Source organism: Nesoenas mayeri, assembly GCF_963082525.1.
Source record: "Nesoenas mayeri genome assembly, chromosome: 23".
Classification (NCBI taxonomy): domain Eukaryota; kingdom Metazoa; phylum Chordata; class Aves; order Columbiformes; family Columbidae; genus Nesoenas; species Nesoenas mayeri.
The window spans coordinates 3,948,568-3,967,774 of record NC_137574.1 but is presented as its reverse complement, the minus strand read 5'-3'; the positions used below and the strand labels follow the sequence as shown (position 1 = coordinate 3,967,774).

At 45.0% G+C, this 19,207-nt stretch overlaps 2 protein-coding genes across 3 annotated transcripts in view; one reads left to right on the top strand and one right to left on the bottom strand.

Annotated features, from left to right (window-relative positions):
- KCND3 (potassium voltage-gated channel subfamily D member 3) overlaps positions 1 to 17,433 on the top strand; it is a gene marked incomplete at both ends in the record, with an annotated part of 105,213 nt that extends 87,780 nt beyond the window's left edge. The window contains 5 exons of one of the 2 annotated variants that reach the window (XM_080358295.1): positions 5,426 to 5,527; positions 11,326 to 11,418; positions 13,931 to 13,987; positions 14,910 to 15,157; positions 17,229 to 17,433. In XM_080358295.1, coding sequence (XP_080214421.1) covers positions 5,426 to 5,527; positions 11,326 to 11,418; positions 13,931 to 13,987; positions 14,910 to 15,157; positions 17,229 to 17,433 — 705 coding nt within the window. The remainder of the gene's footprint in view (positions 1 to 5,425; positions 5,528 to 11,325; positions 11,419 to 13,930; positions 13,988 to 14,909; positions 15,158 to 17,228) is intronic. The other variant, XM_080358296.1, reaches the window with a different exon arrangement.
- Positions 1 to 19,207, bottom strand: part of DDX20 (DEAD-box helicase 20) — a gene marked incomplete at its 5' end in the record, with an annotated part of 59,926 nt that overhangs the window by 27,441 nt on the left and 13,278 nt on the right. The window lies entirely within an intron of this gene.

Below are 19,207 nucleotides of genomic sequence, written 5' to 3'. Positions count from 1 at the left end.
ACCGAGGCCTTGTTTGGCAGCCCAGCCTCTTCCCAGGCTCGGTTAAGGACGGCACAGCAGCTCCTGGAGCCCTAAGCAGGACAGATGATCGGTGTCGCTGATTATACTGAGCGCTCCACAGACAGCGGATCCATTTAGTTTCTTGTCCACTCTATTATATTGGAATGTTTTTCTAAAAAAAAAATTAAGAACCTTCCATTTTCTGCTTGGCAAGGAAAAACTCCCACAATAACTGGGGAGCTGAGCTGTTTTCCACCAGATGAAGGTTACATCCATTCCCTTTCCAAGCTACATATGTGCACCGAGTTCCCACTCGGAAGTACAAATTGAAGGCTTTGCTGGATTCCTTTCTGAATTTTATGCTAAAATTAGTCAAAGGTACCACAGACGAGATCATTTTAGGAAGGTGAGAACATAACTACAAGAAAATACTTTCTCGGCATCCCGTACTCTAAGCCCTGTTGTTCAATCTGCTTGTTATCTTTTCTATAGCCTTAAAATCAACCATGTTTTTTCCATCTAGAATTTAAGTCCAGACCCAAACTAGCATCAGATACAGACAAATGAAAGAAAAATTGAGCATGTACTGGATGGCTGGGACATTTCACCTTGGAAATACAAATCAGATCAAAATATTCTGTTGAATATTTGGAGAAGAGCTTCATTTCAGCTTTAAAAAGACCAGTGCTATGTACCTACCGCACCATCGCTGCGGCAGTCAGCAAGAGCTCTACTCATATTCAAACTACTCATTGTATAGGAAGAAAAACGTAACACTTAATTATCGAGTGTAGCTGCATTTTCTGCCAGGAATGTTCTTAGTGTAGCTTTAGCAGATAAAGTTAGATAGGATATGGAGCAGAGTATATGACAAAAGACAGCAAGAGCTGGGACTGTCCAGCCTAAAGAACAGAAGGCTTGAGGGATCTTATTAATGTATAAAAATACTTGTAAGGATGGAGCCAGGTCCTCTTCAGTGGTACCCAGTGATGGGACCAGAGGTGATGGGCACAGACTGAAACATCAGGAAAACACTTTTTCAGTGCGAGAGTGACCGAGGTTGCCCAGGGACTTGGAGTTTCCATCCTTGGAGATATTCAAAAGCCACCTGGACACAGACCTGGGCAACTGGTGGCCCTGCTTGAGCAGGGGTTGGACAAGATGCCCTCAGGAGGTCCCTTCCAGCGCCAATTCCAATAACAGCTCCAGTCCAACTAGGGAGGAGCGGACACAGGACCTGCACACATAGCACCCAACGCACACATACTTCAGTCACCTCCTTGCTCAAGTTCAGAAGATCTGGAAAGCTGAAGATGTCTGGCAAATATGAAGTGATGCCATCGGTTGTAACTTAAGAGTTTATTATATCGCATAAATCAAGAGCGAACATTATTCTCCATAAGAACTAGATGAAAAATCATTAATAAGTAATAATTAGCTGTTTCCTGGGCCTGCCATCTGGTAAGCATGTTTCCTAGCCAGCAAAACCTGCTCCTTGCACTTCTCCAAAGCAGCTAAAGATGAACACAGGCTATTCTTCCTTCTTTGTCAGTCCCTTTGGGAAATGTAGATACCCAGGATGCTGACAGCCACTTCCATCAGCCTCCCCACCACACGTGTCCAGGGCTTCACTGCCCTTCCTGCTTATTCCAAGCCTCCAGTGTCTTAAAAAGCAGTAAAGAGCCAGAAGTTATTGAGACCTGCCTTCCATCCTGCTCTCAGAAACACGTGGGCTCCAAGATAACCAAATTAATCATTCTAACCTGTAAGTGGCTGTCATTAGTGTTATTATTTTCATCATATAAATTATCTTCCAGATTAGGTCATATGCATTTTGAGATGCTGTGGTTTCCTAGCAACTCCTCTTACCACCCTTCATGCAGACACAGTGTGCCGTTTTCTCTTCCTTTTTTAGACTCTCCATGCAGGGGTTATATTCAGTAACAGTGATCTCAGGCCTGGCCCTAATGACCTTTAGTCTGTCGTGTTTGTGGGATAAGATGCAGAACACAACTACCCCCCCAAAAGACATGGTCCTCCACTTGTCTGGCTTCTGCCCTGCAGATCAGAAGTGCAGGACAGGGATGACAAAAGCAAAGCCACACAATGTTAAAAACTGGTAGAATTTGGAAGACCCCATCAGCCTCATTCTGTAGGTTTGTGACAGCAAAATATGCGACAGTACACGTCGGGCATGGCCGATGTACCGCATCCCACACAAACATACAACATGGACCCAAACATCATGTAAAGCTCGTGTCACTTGATAGATGTGCTTCCAAACAACGCACGTTCACACATAGACTTTCACATAAAAATACAAACTATGGTTTTAGAGCTGTTTCTAGTCCAATGCGGGAAACTGTCTGCAGGGCTAAACCAATTTTAGGCCCCCAATTTTAATTAACTTCTCCAGCTGAGTTAATCAAGATCTCCACCAAATTTAATCACGATGGGGGCACAGAGTTAGGCGATGCGACTATCCCAGACAGCCTTTTGTGTAACGAGAATAGGATTAACTTCTGTCCTGCCCCACTGACATTTTTTAAAATAACAATGTCTGTTCTAAACTACAAAAGCTATGGGGCTTAATTATTTAGATAGCTAGTGGCCCTGTTTCAAGAAAGAAAAGGGAACAGACCTCAGAAATGAACCATCTCCAGCCCATGTGGAGTACAGCTATTAATATTTGATTCCCGGCTAGCCTGGGGGCAAAGGGAATAACGTTCATTACAAGAGCCTAAGGCTGAATCCACTTTAACGACTGATTGAACTGGAGATGAGGATGGAACCTTCCTTGCTCTAGGTAAGATGGAGCACTCTCATAATTCCTGCAGAAAAAGGGACAATGTTTTGTGGGGCACAGATAAGAAATGCAAGTTCTCTGTGGTCACCATCAGAGCCTCATTGTAGAGACTATGAGCCAGCACTGGGCCCTTGTGGCCAGGAAGCCAATGGGACCTGGGGTGGGTTAGAAGGGGGTGGTCAGTAGGTCAGAGAGGTTCTCCTGCCCCTCTGCTCTGCCCTGGGGAGACCACACCTGGAATCTTGTGTCCAGTTGTGGCCCCTCAGTTCCAGCAGGACAGGGAACTGCTGCAGAGAGTCCAGCGCAGCCACCAAGATGCTGCAGGGAGTGGAGCATCTCCCGTGTGAGGAAAGGCTGAGGGAGCTGGGGCTCTGGAGCTGGACAAGAGGACACTGAGGGGTGACCTCATTCATGTTTACAGATATCTAAAGGGGGAGTGTCAGGAGGATGGAGCCAGGCTCTTCTGGGTGACAACCAGTGATAGGACAAGGGGTAATGGGTTCAAACTGGAACACAAGAGGTTCCACTTAAATTTGAGAAGAAAGTTCTTCCCGGTGAGGGTGGCAGAGCCTGGCCCAGGCTGCCCAGGGGGTTGTGGAGTCTCCTTCTGTGCAGACATTCCAACCCGCCTGGACACCTTCCTGTGTAACCTCATCTGGGTGTTCCTGCTCCATGGGGGGATTGCACTGGATGAGCTTTCCAGGTCCCTTCCAACCCCTGACATTCTGGGGTTCTGTGATCACTGGATCCTACGGTCAGTCCTGACTATGGAAGAGATAAGATCATTGCAAAAGGGAAAGGAGACACAAAGTCACATACTTACAAATGGAAGAAGTAATTTAACAGAAATGTAATTAGCAGGAACAGAGAAACAATGCCATATAACTGGAAACAGGGCATCCCTCAGTCCCTTATCCCCCGCTCTCTCCCCATCACTCATCTTCAATAGCAGCAGTCTCTGCAATTCTTGTTCCAGATGACGGTCTTATTCGAGGCCCAGAACAATAAAGCAGTTTGGGAAAGTCTTCAAAAAAAACCTGAAGATCCAGTTTCATTTTCTTGTTGTACCTTAAGTCTCGCAAACACAACCAGATTTCACTCTCGTATCCCGACCTGGAGTCTTAATGTTAAAATGGGACAATGAAACCTAGGTGAAGTATAGAACAGAAAGTCAATTTTGGATGTCCTCATTTTGGGGTGTCAAAAGAAGACCTATTTTTCACACCGCCATAGTCTGTGTCACCTAATTAAAGCTGCTAACGAGCATCCTGTACGTGTCTCTGCCCGAGAAATCATCTGCTTAAGCAGGAGCTCTTAAGGTTAAACAAATCCTTCAAATATTGAGGGCCAGAGTCACTCACGCATGTACAGTAATAGAGCTCCTGGAATTATAACACTCTCTGGACCCACTGCAGATATTTGCCTCTTAGCTTTACTCTTCCTACAGCGTATACCCATTAGCACCTCTAATTAGAAAGGAAAATCACAAGCTCCATGTTATTTAAAAGATTATGCAGCATTTTAAAATACAGCACAATATAATTATTTTTTAATGGCCTCAGCTATTTCATGTATTTACTTTTAATGGTGTTTGAGTCATAAATTAACAGTAGAAAAGGAAAAGGCAAATCAGCTCTTGACAAAGGAACAGGCAACAATTGAAAAGAAAAACCAAAATGCTAAAAACTGTGTGATTAAAAAGCAAGAGCGCCTTATAAGTTTTACTTGCTTGCTTCATTCTGAACTGGTTTTCATCCTTTAACTTGCCCACCTGGAAACCAAGAAGCTCAGGGATAAATAAAATTAAGAAGAGGTGAATGTCTGTGTTGTTGCAGAGTAAATTCTGTCAAGAGATGCATATTTTCAGACCTTACATTGTCAGGTACCAAAGTTAATAAACGAGCCCTGTCACTGCAGGGGACAGAAGGAACAAATACAATGTCTTTCCCTATTGCAGGATGATGAACGTTTGCATTTTCCAATATTAAATTAACAACCTATACTACTTGTTTGGTAAGGAGAGCAAATTATTATACCAAAGCTCCCTCCGCGTACCCGTTACCAGCCCCTTGTCCTGCAGCAGCGTCTCCACCGTCACCAGGGAGCGGGTGTCACCGTGCTGGGTGTGGGACAAGCATGGCAGGTGACACCACAGAGCATTAAACAGACACAGAATTAAACCACCAAGCACCTTAGACAAAGGATGAGCCATAAAAGCAGCACAGGCACAGAGCACGTCCACACCGCTCAGTCACATACAGTTATACAACGCTCCTATGCCAGGAACGTGCCCAAGATGGTGTGCATCTCATCCTCCAAAAAATTACTGTTAACTTTTGAAAGGACAGAAAAAACCCGCAGGACTCCATTTCTTATGTCTGGAAAGGCCGTTAGCGCTCTGTAGCGGATCACGTTCTTCTGATATATGAACTTCTCTGACTCCTAGCCATGCTAGCTGTTCTCAACAGCATTTGTCCTGTCCACACACCGCTTGTATTTCACCCCCAGGCTATTCAGGTACAGGGAGAACCTGCAGCATCCTCCCTCCTGGTACTGCAGCGCAGGACGACTCACTCGCTGTGCCAAGCTCTAACTCCAGCTTGTTTGCCTTCTCCACAGAAAGCCCGGCTGGCCAGGATCCGAGTGGCCAAAACAGGCAGCTCCAACGCCTACCTTCAAAGCAAGCGCAACGGCCTCCTGAACGAAGCCCTCGAGCTGACGGTGAGTGCAGAGACAACAGCTCCTTGCACGGTGTTTGAGCAGCTCCCTGTTCCCACTCGGCTCCCTCCCTTGCCACCTAATTGCTCGTTATGCAGCGTGGCAGCCTCGCACATGGAACGCTACAATTATACTGTGTGGAGGCACAGCTGGAATCCAGCTGCAAGATTGGGTGGGAGGAAAAAAAGCTTCCTTGGGTTCCTCCTTGAGCTCGGAAAGGATTGGACCTTCCAGCAATGACCAGGGTGACAGTTCCCTCAAGTCCCTCAGTGCAATGGAGCTGTACTGATTTATACAGCCCATAGCACAAATATCCACTCTCAGCCAACATATAGTTATTTCTTTTTAAGAGAATCTCTCTAATATGGATTATATGATCATGCCCGACAGGAAAATATTCCCTAGCTCCTGTTTCAGGCAGTTTGGTGGTGGGTTTATTTTTACCAGAAAGGCCTCCGGGGGCTAATACGAGTTATTCATGAGAAGAAAAGTTTTAAGTGCGTCAGATTGCTCAGCAGAATCAGTGGAAGTGAGAGGTTATTACATTAAGCCTGATCAACACCAGAGCAGGTATTAGCACATTTCACGGATTTCATTTCAAACAAATCAGCCTTTCGCGCACATGGGGAGCAAAGAGCGAGATGCAGGATGCTTAACTGAGCCACCGCAGCCCTCTAGCACTTGTTCATGCATCCTTATTTGTGGTCTAATCCTTCAGTATCTACTATTTTCCCTGGCACACATCCTTGCATTTGTAAAATCAAAGCTGAAAAACCTTTTCAGCTTTCATGGTGAAAGCCGCTCACTAGGAGCGGAGCCCACTCCTACCCAAGCTCAGTGGGTGCAGCACCTTATTTTGCACATAGGATGCTACTCAGAGGACAGGAATCTAGCCCTTTACAATTGGAATAGTTTTAAACTGATTCTACAAAAGCACTTCACACAAAGTACAGATTTGGAGGGCAGGACGCCCAGATCAGTTCCTGTTCTCCCCTCCAAAACAAGTTTGATCCTTCTGACTACACATCTAACGTCGTCTCCTGCTCTGCGAATGGCAGCGACACTCACAAAATCTGTTTCTTGAGCCATATGTTGCTGTTGAGCAGTTCAAGAAAAAGTTGTGGGTTTGGTTTTTTTTAAATCAAGAATATGAGAGCCCAGAAAAACTGATCACACTTAGTCCAGAGCCTTATCCCCACGAAGGAAAGGCTCGGGACTGGGATGTAGCTCAGCTGGGATGCTGCATTACCCAGGAACACACAAAAAAAGGATACTATAAATTTAAAACTTCCTTTTGAGCTTTAGGTTTCTAGTGTTTTAAAACCACCAGAAGAGCTTAGCAGGGACACTCAGTTTGCACTTGATCTTCCCAACAAGAATGTCCTCACTTCTCCTGTCAACCAAACCTCCCTGCCAAGACCAGCGGCTGACGCACCGATGCTCAAGTCCAACATGCAGGAGGTTGAGAGAAATATTTGGCCGAGTGGGTTCATTCCCTGGCACTTGCCTAAAAATAAGTGAAGGAGGGTCATTTTGTTGGCTACAAAACTACTGTAGAGACAGGAAGCAAAACAACAACATTTCTAGAGAGGTTCTAGAGGATTTTTTAATCCATTAATAATTAAATCTAGACATAGAGTAGCACTTAGAGCACGTTTTCCCAAGCTTTCCTGGGTGCAGCTTGCTTTCTGGTGGACTTACAGTTCTAAATGACCCCCACAAGATTCACAAATCCTAAAGTATCTCCACCACCTTTGAGTATCCAAGAACAAGCCCCACACTGAATCAAGAACCATCTGCAGGTAGTGGCATTAATTAATTACAAAACTGCAGAGCATCCGTTGTTGTAGACGTACGCATTGTCCCTTTTAACTCCACAAGGCAAGATTTTATGTCATTTCATTTTATGGCAGGAGAACAAACTCTTCCTAAGAGTACAAAATGTGAATGACAGCACAGTCTAGCCAGCCAAATTTTTTTCAGCTGCAGAAATATGGAGGAATGTGATTCCTGTTGTTGCTATTTTAAGGACCAAAATATTATTTACATACTGTGCATATCCATCAGTTAAATTAGTATCAAACTGCTTCATGGGTCAGGTACACGTCCCACTTTGATACCCTGCCCAACTCATGCTGATGTTTATGGGCTTCACGTGGCCAGATTGCCATAGGGTTGGTTTGTTACCCAGCAGTAATTTCAACTACAATTACTATATGGCCACAACTAGATATTATCACTCTCATCATTAGCATCGTGCAGCACTGTGATCAATGTGTAATTGTTTTCCAAGTGCCCAGCAGATTGCCCTGCAGTCTGGCACCTTGAGGGTGGACTCAAGGAAACCACCCCAGAACCCATCCCGGCTGTAGCTCAACTGAGAAATAACGACTGTTCAAAATTCCGGAACATGTGCCAGAATGTCCTTTCATTAGCACCAGAATGAATACACTGACACCATCTTTCAAGGGAACAGCATGTCTTGAGCCTGTAGCCTCGTATCAAAGTAAAGAAAAGCATTTATCCAAGGACAGCAGAAGGAAGGAGATCTGCTCGTAGCAAGAATACAGACTCTTGCTTGAGAAACTGTGGTATTTTGCATTTCCTATCTTGACATGAAGTACTCAGACCTTTTTCTTCTCATTTAGAGAGATTTTTAGCGGGTTTTATGTCAGAAGTGCTCAAGGGATGGTGAGCTTTTCTTCCCATGGCAGCAGCCTACATATCCTCTTAGCGTTAATCTCCTTGTACGGCTAGCCGAAATTCCCTTTTAGCTAAAATGCTCGGAGGTGTAGAGCCTAGGAACAGTGGGTTGTGAGGTCTTGTGCCTTTTCACAAGCAGAATCTGCTTAGCCGTAGATAAGCACTATCACCATTCTCACGGGAAGGGACGGTCTCACCATCAAATCAGTTCATCTCACTCCACCAGGCTCCAGCTGCACCCACTGAAGCACTAAGAGGTAAAGTGGAAGTATTTTGGATTTCGGAACTGACACTCCAGCGTGTTTCAGTCTCCCTCCAAGCAACCAGCAGTTCACTGAATGACTTCCAAGAACAAACTGAATGGGAGCTGGCATCAAACCCTTGCGAAACTGGCATCTCCGCTCCAAAAGCAAACCATCTCCTCTCCTCCCCCCCGCCAGTTTTTCATTCCAGCCAGACTCTCCTAATGAAGATACAGATTTTGTTTGCCTGCAGTAGCGTAGGTACCGCTGCCGCAATCTCTATAGGTACACATTCGACATTCCTATCAAAACGCCAGGCATTTGTGCCATGTCGGCGCTCTCGCTGTCCTTGGGCAGCAGTTCCCATAGGTCTCATTCTCAATTTGCGCACCAGGATGTTCTCTTCGTTTCTAAGAGCACTGAGCTGACTGAAGAAAGGAAGATAAGGTACAAGTCCTTCTCACTGTTGCACACTTTATTCCTGATCACTGCCATCCCTCAGTCCTTTTCCATCAGCAGCAAGCCCAGCCTTGGGATGCAAGGCAGAGACTAAGTTGTGCTGTCGACATTAAACAATTGGCTTCGATCTCCTGCCAGAAGTACAGAAGCTCTGTCTTTGCTTTCAGATTCCATTTAGATCTCTCTCAAGCAAACCCTCATAAAAAATATACTGTTTGTGCTCTTTCTCTCTCTCCAGTGTTTTAGTGCAGTATCATATCTGCTTTAGGGCTTGCAAGGACCTCCATGGGAAATATTCCAACACAGCCTTCAGTCCGTAATCTCAGCAGGGTACCAACAAGCCCTGCTTGATGCCTTAGCTCACCAGGAGGATTGTTAGTAAGAAAAAAGAACTGATTGTTGGGGGTTTTTTTAGGCCACTTCTAAAAATACTTCTGGGAATGCTTCATCTTCCAAAACAACAACAACAAAATCCATAACCTGCCTAAGAAGCATTCCCATAGGAATCTATTAATTCTGTATACCATCAGTCAGCTTTCTTAATGTACCAGTTCGGCTCTGTTCGGGCATCTGTCAGAGACAGAGTTATTCCTTCAGTTAAGGATCACAGAACCATCCTAGAAAAGGCACCCAGATGATGCATTTGCAGTGAGTCGCTGGGGCACACGGGGTTATTTAAAAGCAAAGCTTAAGGCAGAGTTGAACTTGACCCCATCACAAGCAACAGACAACACATTGGCACTTCTGCTGAGATGTTTAATGGTGTCTCCCATCCCACCTATTTTCTCTCCTGAACAGTTAAGATACTGCTGTTTCCTGTTTTAAGAAGAGATTCAAGCCAGGCACATCCATTTTTGGCTTTCAGATTTAGGCATTACAGAAGACACCAGACACCCCTTCCTTATGGAGCACAAGGAAACATTTTACAACGCTTAATTACTATTTTAATACATGCAATTGCCTTTGAAGACACTAGTCGTGAGAGCCACATGCAGATTAACATGTCATGAAATCACAGTAAATTTCAAGATCAGGAACTTGAGTATTAGTAGTAAGACAACATCTTTAACAACCCAGATCTTAAATCCGCCACCACAGAACAGAGAAAGCGAGAAAAATAAGCCTGGTCCTCAAATAGCACAGAAACTCCCTAAACAACTCCTGTTGCTTCTTTTCCTTCTGTTCCTGAGGTGCATCTGCCCATCGGGCCGGTGATACACTACACTTGAGGAATGCGAGCATCTGATTCACTGATACAGCACAGAGATCGAAAATACAGAGCGCATTTCTTCCCTCCGCACCCAAGTTAACTAAGTTAACCCATTGTAATTTGGATGAACACTGATACCAAGCATTCTGCAGGAGCAAAACACTACACACATACTGAACTCGCCATCCCAACCTCTTATCCACTTCTATCATGGCTATTTCAAGCAGATCAAGCAAAAGCACAGAAACTGGTTTGAGATCCATAGCTAATCCCAACCACTAACAAAACCAGCAAGTCTGAGCAGTTTCTTCCCAAAATCACCACGTGCACACTTAGCTGATGTAGAAGCTGAGAACAGACCAGCAAAAGTGCCCCAATAAGTCTTTCCAATGCAGATACCTTAAGCAGAAATGCCACAAGCTCCTCATCCCCATCAACTCTTCCTGTATCTTCCCAGGAGGCACCACTCCTACTAATAGGGGCTTTTTTTCCCCTAAATACTCTAAGCTGTACCCAATCCCTTCCCAGAGGGCACTCCCTGCTCTCTGAATTAGTTTGCAAATTTGCCCCCTACATTTCAGCTGTTTGAGCACACAAGGAACACAGGGGAAAGCTGGTCCCCAATTATCCAGGTGCTGCTGTACAATGAGTCAAGTACCTGGGTCGCGAGGTCTCTGAAACACATTCACCTTGTTCGGTTGTTGTGCTACGATGCACAGGTCACTTTATGGGGCCCCTGGGTACTAAAATGAAATCACAGTAAATCATCCACAAGCAACTAATGAAGATGGGACCTTCCTTCTAGAGAACTGCTGGCACATTTCATGTGAACAGAAACCCTTTGCCACTGCTGCCCAAAGCTTCTTGGTTTATTTGTTTTCTTTATCTTCTGGTTCCTGAGCCTTAACATTATATGTCAACAATACTTCTCAGGTTTCCTCCACAGCTACAAAATGGTTAGAAACACCCTGGTTTGGAATCAGAGCTGAGCTCCTCACTTGAGTTTACAAGCTGAATCACTAAGGAAAAAAAAGAGGTAACCCCATAAGTCATGAGAAAAACCTGCAAGCTGGCCACACTGAAATGATCTTTACAACTGCGAAAGCTAATGCTGATAGTTTGCTTTGTGTTCATGGTTTTACACCTGGTTTGTTGGGTTTTTTCCCCTCCCTTTCCCGGCTATTCAGGGATCCACTGAAGATGAACAGCATATGACTAAAGGCACCTCCTTAATCGAAAGCCAACATCACCACCTGCTGCACTGCCTGGAAAAAACAACCGTAAGTAGCAACATCATCTTCTTACATCTCACTGGGTCTGTGTGCTTGGCAAAGATCCTCAGCGCACCTACAAACTATCCCAGACGGGGCTGACGCTCGAGCCCCCAAGAATATTCTGCAATGGATTAAATGCACTTCTATTTCATTGCCTTTTTTAAAAACATAATTCCCGTGCAAAGGGATCAAGATGTGATTATCTGCTACTCCACCGGTACAAAGTCAAGAGCGGGTTGCTCAGTCAGGTTCACTCAAACGTAAATAACTTTTCAGTGTGGGGTTAGGGGGATCCTATAAACATGGTGCACACTAAGCTTAATTTCTTCAGTGCTTCTGGAAGAGAACTAAACTGCATTTGCCTGGTGCTGTCAGTCACACATCATATATACTCATCGCTTGTGCTAGCTAGTGATAAAGGACATTTCTGCTGCCTTAAGGGGAAGAAGCAGCTGGCAGCGAGTCCAAACTGCAGCCTGGTCACCAGTGCCAAGAGGCTCGCAAAAATAACCTTTAGCCCTTTATATGGCCCAGAGCAGATGAACCTTCTTAATGGGTTTAAAGGTTGCACGTGTAAGAGCAGGTAATTTAGCTCAAAGCCAGTCAAGCAGTTTCTATAACGTGACTTTTCTGTTCACATCATGCAAGGTGTTGGGAGTGAGGATTTTATTGTTCATTATGAAGTGATTCTGTATGCAGAAGTCTCAGGGAATGTTTCAGGTATTTATCCATATGTTTTACTTCCAGGTTTATATATAAGCAGTAAAGGAACATATTATCTATACCATGATTCATTCTAGAAAAAATCAAGAGAGGTTAACACTTGAAATATTTGTGCCTTTTTCTATCTGCATCCATCATCAAATGTACTTTTGATTTCTGACTTGCAAGAGCTTTCTTCTAGATAAATCACCTTCACTTCCATAGTTTGGCTTATGCTGGAATAACACCAGTTAGGGCCTCAGCGATACACTGGAAGAAGAGGACTGGTTCTTTACAGTGACCTGCTGGTTTATCACAATAAAGGTCACCATTCCAGGACACTGAACTGATTCTTCCTGTATCAATGACTAGCAAATTTATTTTCTAAGACTCATTTTGCCTTTATTTCTAGCAATTTTTGGATGTTACATAACAAGCAGATATCGCACAATCTGACTCTTCAGTTTAGACCTTTACACTTTAAAACTTTCCCTGCTGTGACCCGTATTTCACAATAATGTTTTTGTTCGAAAACAAATGGGCTGAAGCAAACAAAAGCTGCCAAACCTACCTCCAGGGTCGGCCCTTGTAAGGCCCTGACTTTGTAAAGCCTTGGAGATATTCTGACCTCTGCAATGGGTGCGGGAAGTAACGTGGCCAAAGCAGATCCTCATTTCTGGATGTATCTGTCCACCCCAATAACACACACGGCTGCTCAGCCAGCGAGTTGCAGTGGTTGAAAATGTTCCACCTGTTGCTCTTTTCACCAAAGAATGGCAATAACTTTGAATTTTCATTAACACCTAGAAAGAATTTCCGCACAATATTTAATGCATTTCCCCCGTGGTTTTCAGCCAGTTATTACCACGATGCGGCACCACATCACGTAGCGAGTTTGGATGCTGGTCTGAAATTATCACTCAAAATAGTTCAACCCGCTTGCGCGGAAATCCTATCGTTCACATAAACTATTGAAACATTACGCAGCAGTTCTCCTCCCTGAAATTTAAATCGTAAACGAATTTTGAAGCACTGAAGAGTCATTTTGTGACCAAGTTGCGGGAATGGAATGAGGAATGTACCGTGGCTGCAAACTTGTTTCAATGGGCAATTCACCTTTCCTCCAACTAGGGAGAAGGATTCTCAAAGTACATGATTTATTGTCATGGTATCTGCAGTTGTCACTAGCATACAGACCTACAGCTGAATGGCTGTGAATGGCTCACAAATCTGGTGTGTCGGGTGACAAAGTGACCCTAAAGTACTTCTAGCTGCCATAATAGAAGTTACTTTGTCATATTAACACCACAGATGGAGTTTGTTCAAACAAAATGAGGGGGTTTTCCACTCATTCCAACACCCAGATTGAGTATGAACATTCACAGGCCATGTTTTCTCCAAATGCTGAGTGCACCCAACCCAGTCCTTCAACCCAAACCTTTCTGCTGTGTTTTCACAGAAAAAATACCCCATTGATGACCTAATGGCAACACAATTCTAATTTGCTATTTGTGAATCAGCAGCTGAAACTTTGTTTTCCTTTACCTCCGGCTACCAAAAGATCAACCTAATAAATTTGTTACCAGTTTTGTTCTGTTTCCAAGAACACAACATTAAAAAGCTTCAGAGGGAGAAGGAAGGAACAAAGGGGTCTGATTCAGGCAAGGTTTGGTGCAGAGAAGGTCCAGTTGCCCATTCAAACTTGCGAGCCGGCTGGAATGCTGAGGCAACAGACGCAAAGCTGGGACTAAATTTCTGAATGCCGGAATGGACAATCAATTGTGTTTTTATCTTTTGTTGGCATGTTGTCCCGTAGGGATTGTCCTATCTTGTGGATGATCCCCTGTTATCTGTACGAACTTCCACCATCAAGGTATTTCCTTTTTAATTCAATCGTTCTCTCTGTGGGCTCTGTGACGTGTCTGGAGAGTGTTTGCTTCCGTCCTCCTTCCTGCTCTTGTCTTTGGGAGTTTGTGCACGTGGCTCCTCTTGGCCCCCCTCGTGCTCTTGTTCCCCGTGAGAGTCGTGAGCTGTTCCAGTGAAAACCCATGGCTGCCTTCACCATGGTTGCTTTTGTTTCCCATCCTTTCCGCTGCAGACAGAGACTGGATAAAATACGTTCCCTAGAACCACCGGAGGGTTCATATACACACATACGGGTTCTTTCTTTCAGAATTTCTTGTTCCTTCGCACAAAAACTCTCTACAGATTCAGCTTTCTGAATTGCCTTCCCCTATACACCACTCAGCTAATAGCACCCCATGAACCGCAGGCCTGCACTGAACCAATACAAGCAGCATCCTGCCATTAAGTTACACGCCAAGATGGTCATGCAAATAAAATACAACCCTGTCCCCGGGCACAAAGGGAAAAAGAGCACGAATCTCCCCTTGGGCTTCAGGACCATGTGGCATTGCAGACTTTCTGAAGCCACTTCTGGAATCTAGACACAAAAATGAAGTCTGAACACAACATATTAGCCATCTCAGAGTATGTAACCAAAGCAGCGTGGCCAGACTGTCACGCTTTTGTCACTGCAACTGCTGCTTATTCCCCTACTGATGCAGGAGAGCAAAATCTCTTTGGTTGCAGTGAGTGGAAGGGCAGAATAATTTCTTTTTAAGATCTGCCTAGTGCAAGTATTCTCAGACACAAAGGCATAAAGCATCTTACACAGACAAGGGGCTGACACATCCCACCGATACACCAAAAGCTGCTGTTGGAAACAAACCGCTCTTGGGCCAAAGCTGTTGGTGTCACCAGAGTCACGGCGCTGTTTTTTGTCCCCCTGCCAGAACCACGAGTTCATCGACGAGCAGCTGTTCGAGCAGAACTGCATGGAGAGCTCGATGCAGAACTACCCTTCTTCTCGGAGCCCGTCCTTGTCGAGCCACCATGGCCTGACCACCTCCTGCTGTTCTCGCCGCAACAAGAAGACCACGCACCTCCCCAACTCCAGCGTGCCCGCCACCCGGCTCCGCAGCATGCAGGAGCTCAGCACCATCCACATCCAGTGCAGCGAGCAGCCCTCCCTCACCACAAGGTACAGTAAGTAGGCTCTTGTTGCTAATTACCGCATGCCAAACGCCCGAGGCGCGTTATCCAACGGGATGTTCTCGCAGGCCTGTTCTCCAGCCAGGCAGAGGGGTCTGCGGGCATCTCTCTGTCCTTCCTGCTAACGATAAGCCAAGGAAAGTGGCTCTGAGCTGAACCAGGGCAAAGTTAGACCCTAGTCTAGCTCTTCTCGGGCCACACTGGACATAGAAGAATGAATTCCAGCTGAAAACCACCTATGAAATGCTCATCAGAGGCAGCAGCCGGCGGTTCCCAGCTGCGAGCTGGCACAGGACCAGTTCACAGCCCACCTCCCAGACAGCCCGTACTGGGAGCAGGCAAACACAGCTTGCTAAGCAATATCTGTCAGCACCAGCAGCCGGAGAGCTGTACACACTGACACGCTCCACTGATGTTCATTGTCTAAAGTCTAAACCGCAGCTGTTAAGCACCAGCCATCACCAGGAAACAAATAAGGAGGAATTTCACAATGGTGTCGGAGAAGCTCTCACCTAAAAAGCCATTAGTGACACAGGTGAAGAAGTGGTTCTTAATAGAAAGTTTTTAAATTTGTGTTTTATACATAACTTGCTGAAAAAAAAATCATTTCTTCACCATATCTTTCTTGCTAATATTAAATTACTCTCTAAATCCCTCTCAGCCTATTAAGCTTCTTATACACTGGGCTGTCTTTTAACTCAGCCATCTTCTTCTCCCCACTCCTATCAAAGGGATCTAGAAACTGCAACAAAGATGCTTTTAAGGCAGTAAGTGATTACTTTATGCCGAAGTGAAGTCGGAAGGGCACTTCAGAGAAGGAAATATGAATGAATGAGCACAAAACAAGTCTCTAGCTATTGCAGTTTCATGATAACAACTGTTCAAAGCAGCACCTGAAACAGTCATTCAGGGAGTTGTCAACTATTCTGCCTATTTCAGTGGGTGTTAAATCAGATGCCAGTGAGATTTGTAATGTCAACGCTTTGTTATTCCACTTGTTTACCAAACTTTTAAGTTGATTTTCATATGGAATGCAACTAACTGGGTGTACTGGTTCCCACTGGTAGAACCACCCAGTCTCTAAGCTTGCCCCAGTCTCAGCTTGGGACTGAGGCACCGGGGAGCAGAAACGGGTTCTGCCGTGTTCGTGGGACGCTTGAGCGATCAAGAAACATCTTCTTGGTGAGTCACCCCGAGATAACAGCAGCAATCGGTTTGCAACTGGGAGCTTTCCATTTTCAAAGGACAGGCCTTGTGTTTCAAATGAACATGTTGGGCTGGTAATAGCAGACTCCTGTAGCTGTGCAGATGCACAGAAATCAACCTATCATTTTCCCTCTGTAATTAATTATAGGATGCAATTGATGCAGATCTAATAAGAATGCTCCCAGCTGCCAGATCCTTGGAACTACTGCAGAGAGAAGAAATAAAATAGAAAAGATCAAGGGACAGTGAATTTGAAAGGGGTATTTGAAACACAAGGAAGACAACAGCTCTTTCTCAAAAAGAACTACCTGTGCTGTAAGATGCAGTCCATGGGACAGTAGATTTAGATGCCATCTTAATTAAACTAGAACTATGCAAGAATTAAATGGAAGCATAGAAAGATTGGCCTTGTGAAAACTGAACCAGAGGAAATATTAAAAAAGCTTAGTGTAATCTGCATAGAAATAAATGATGCCTTGCAGGAACCGGGGGGAATATGTTTTTGCAGTGAGGGTGGTGAGAGCCTGGCCCAGGTTGGCCAGAGGTGGTGGATGAACCATCCCTGGAGACATCCCAGGCCAGGCTGGACGGGGTCTGAGCAACCTGAGCTGGTGCAGATGTCCCTGCTCATGGCAGGGGGGGCACTGGGGGAGCTGGGAAGGTCCCTCCAACCCAAACCATCCTGTGATTCTATGATTTAAGTGGAGTCTTGTGAATATTCTGGTGCCCTTAGCTCAGAGGAATAAGATGCTGACTAAGATCAACCACCATTCCCATACTTTCTACTGTCTGTTTAAAACCAGAAAAATCCCAACAAAACCAAACACAAACCAAAGACTAAATTTGTTTTCTAGTCGTTCCAGTCTCAACATGAAATCAGATGATGGGCTCAGACCGAACTGCAAAACTGCCCAGATCACGACAGCCATCATCAGCATCCCCACGCCGCCCGCGCTCACGCCAGAAGGCGAGAGCCAACCCCCCCCTGGCAGCCCCAGCCACTCCACGAACATTTCCTCCACCACCACGAGCAACATCGTCAAGGTCTCTGCCTTGTAAGACGTCTCACACGCAGAAGGAGGCTGGAAGCCCAGTGCCCCCTCTCCCTCCACACCTCCACGTTCCTTTCTTGCTGCAAATCGTGCCTGGATGGACCAACCTGACATTTTTTTGTCACCGAATTAGCACCGGAGAGCGGCTGAGGCGGCTTCTTCAGACTGGCGTTCACGCCGCGGGCTGAGGAAGGATGAGGAGAGGGAGGAAGAGGCTGGTGAAAGGAAAAAGCCGCGTGGGGAGCGCGTTGTGCCATGGAACAGGGCGAATTCACCCGTGGAGGCTGGAGGGAAAGAATCATCATGGCAACGAGAGAGTCAATAAAGAAAACGGAAATATAACACTGTGTATCGCAGCACCTTTTTAAAGGTTTTTAATGGATAATATTTATTCATGAGGAAATGACTGAAAAGGTGAAAAACAATGGATTTTGTGAATTTTTTTTTTTCTTCATGGAGCAGAACCTTTAGACCAACAAAATGTCACGTTTTGTTCGTTTGGTTTTTTTTCTTTTATAGGAAAAGATTTAGACAAAGAAGCCACCTGTCACAGAAACCTATTTCCATTCCTCTCTGTGTGTGTGTGTGTGTGCAGCAGAACCTCATCCGAGCGGCACCGAGTTACAAAGAGCAGAGCATGTGTCCACCATTGGGTGCACAGTAGGAAAACACACGCGTGTGTCAGCACATCCCTGTGCACACGCACACACACACACACCAATTCCACCCTGGATGGCATTCTTTATTTAGACAATTTTGTATCCGCCTTTTAAGTCAATACAGTGCAATTGCAAACAGCGTGTTTGTCTGCTAATTATTGTCGTGAAAAAATATTTGTGGAAAAAAAAAGACAAAAAAAAAAAAGACAGGCTTTAGTAGAGTTTTAGTCCCACATGGGTATCTGCTTTCTATTTTTGTTATCACTTACATGTAAGAGTGTGACTAGACTATCAGTTCTGTATTTTTAAAAAGGAAAATAAAAAGGTAGGATTCTTTTGTTTTAATACTGTACACACAAATGGCAGAGAATGAGAAAGCACTGAACTCAACTGCATCAAGCGTTCATAAGTCTAACAGAGGTTTCTTGTAGTGTATGCCCACGCTTTTTCATTTTGGTTTTCTATATTTAAATTTCTTTGCTGGTACTGGACATACAACCCATTGTAAATAGTAGCCAAATCTTGTCTGGATCTATACTTGATAATAATTAACCCCACAGCTAAATATCTTGCATGGACAGAGAGGTATTTGGCTTTTTCACAGTCTTAGGGCTCTCCAGATGTCTCATCAAAGGCTTCTGGGTTGCACTGATTTGGGGATAGACCAGGTTCGCGGTTTTAGTTCTCCAGGCCCAGGACGCGGCCGCATGAGAAGGGGCAGCAGTGCTGGAGTTGGGAAAACATTGAGTGTGTTCCAGATAGCGTTTTCTTTTTGCAGGTCTACACTCAGTTTGGGAACAGTCACACATTTCTAGTCAACCAAAAACTGAAGTTACACTGTGGTACTGCCAAGACTAAGCTGTGGTCAAGTCCTAGCGCCTCTGGCTGAGCTCTTTCTAGGAATGATTTCTTGTAAGGCAATACAGGGTCCTGAAACGTAACCGATTTTCCCTCTGCTAAGAAAAGTAACTTTTTTCTTCCATTCTGCCTTTCTCAAGTCCCTTTTTCACCACAGGTGTGACCCGTGAAGGGCAGAGTGAGGAGCAATGTCACCCACCTTCTCACTTGTCATAACACTGTTTGGTTAATGTTTGTGATCCCGCACAGACGCCTCGAGGCCCC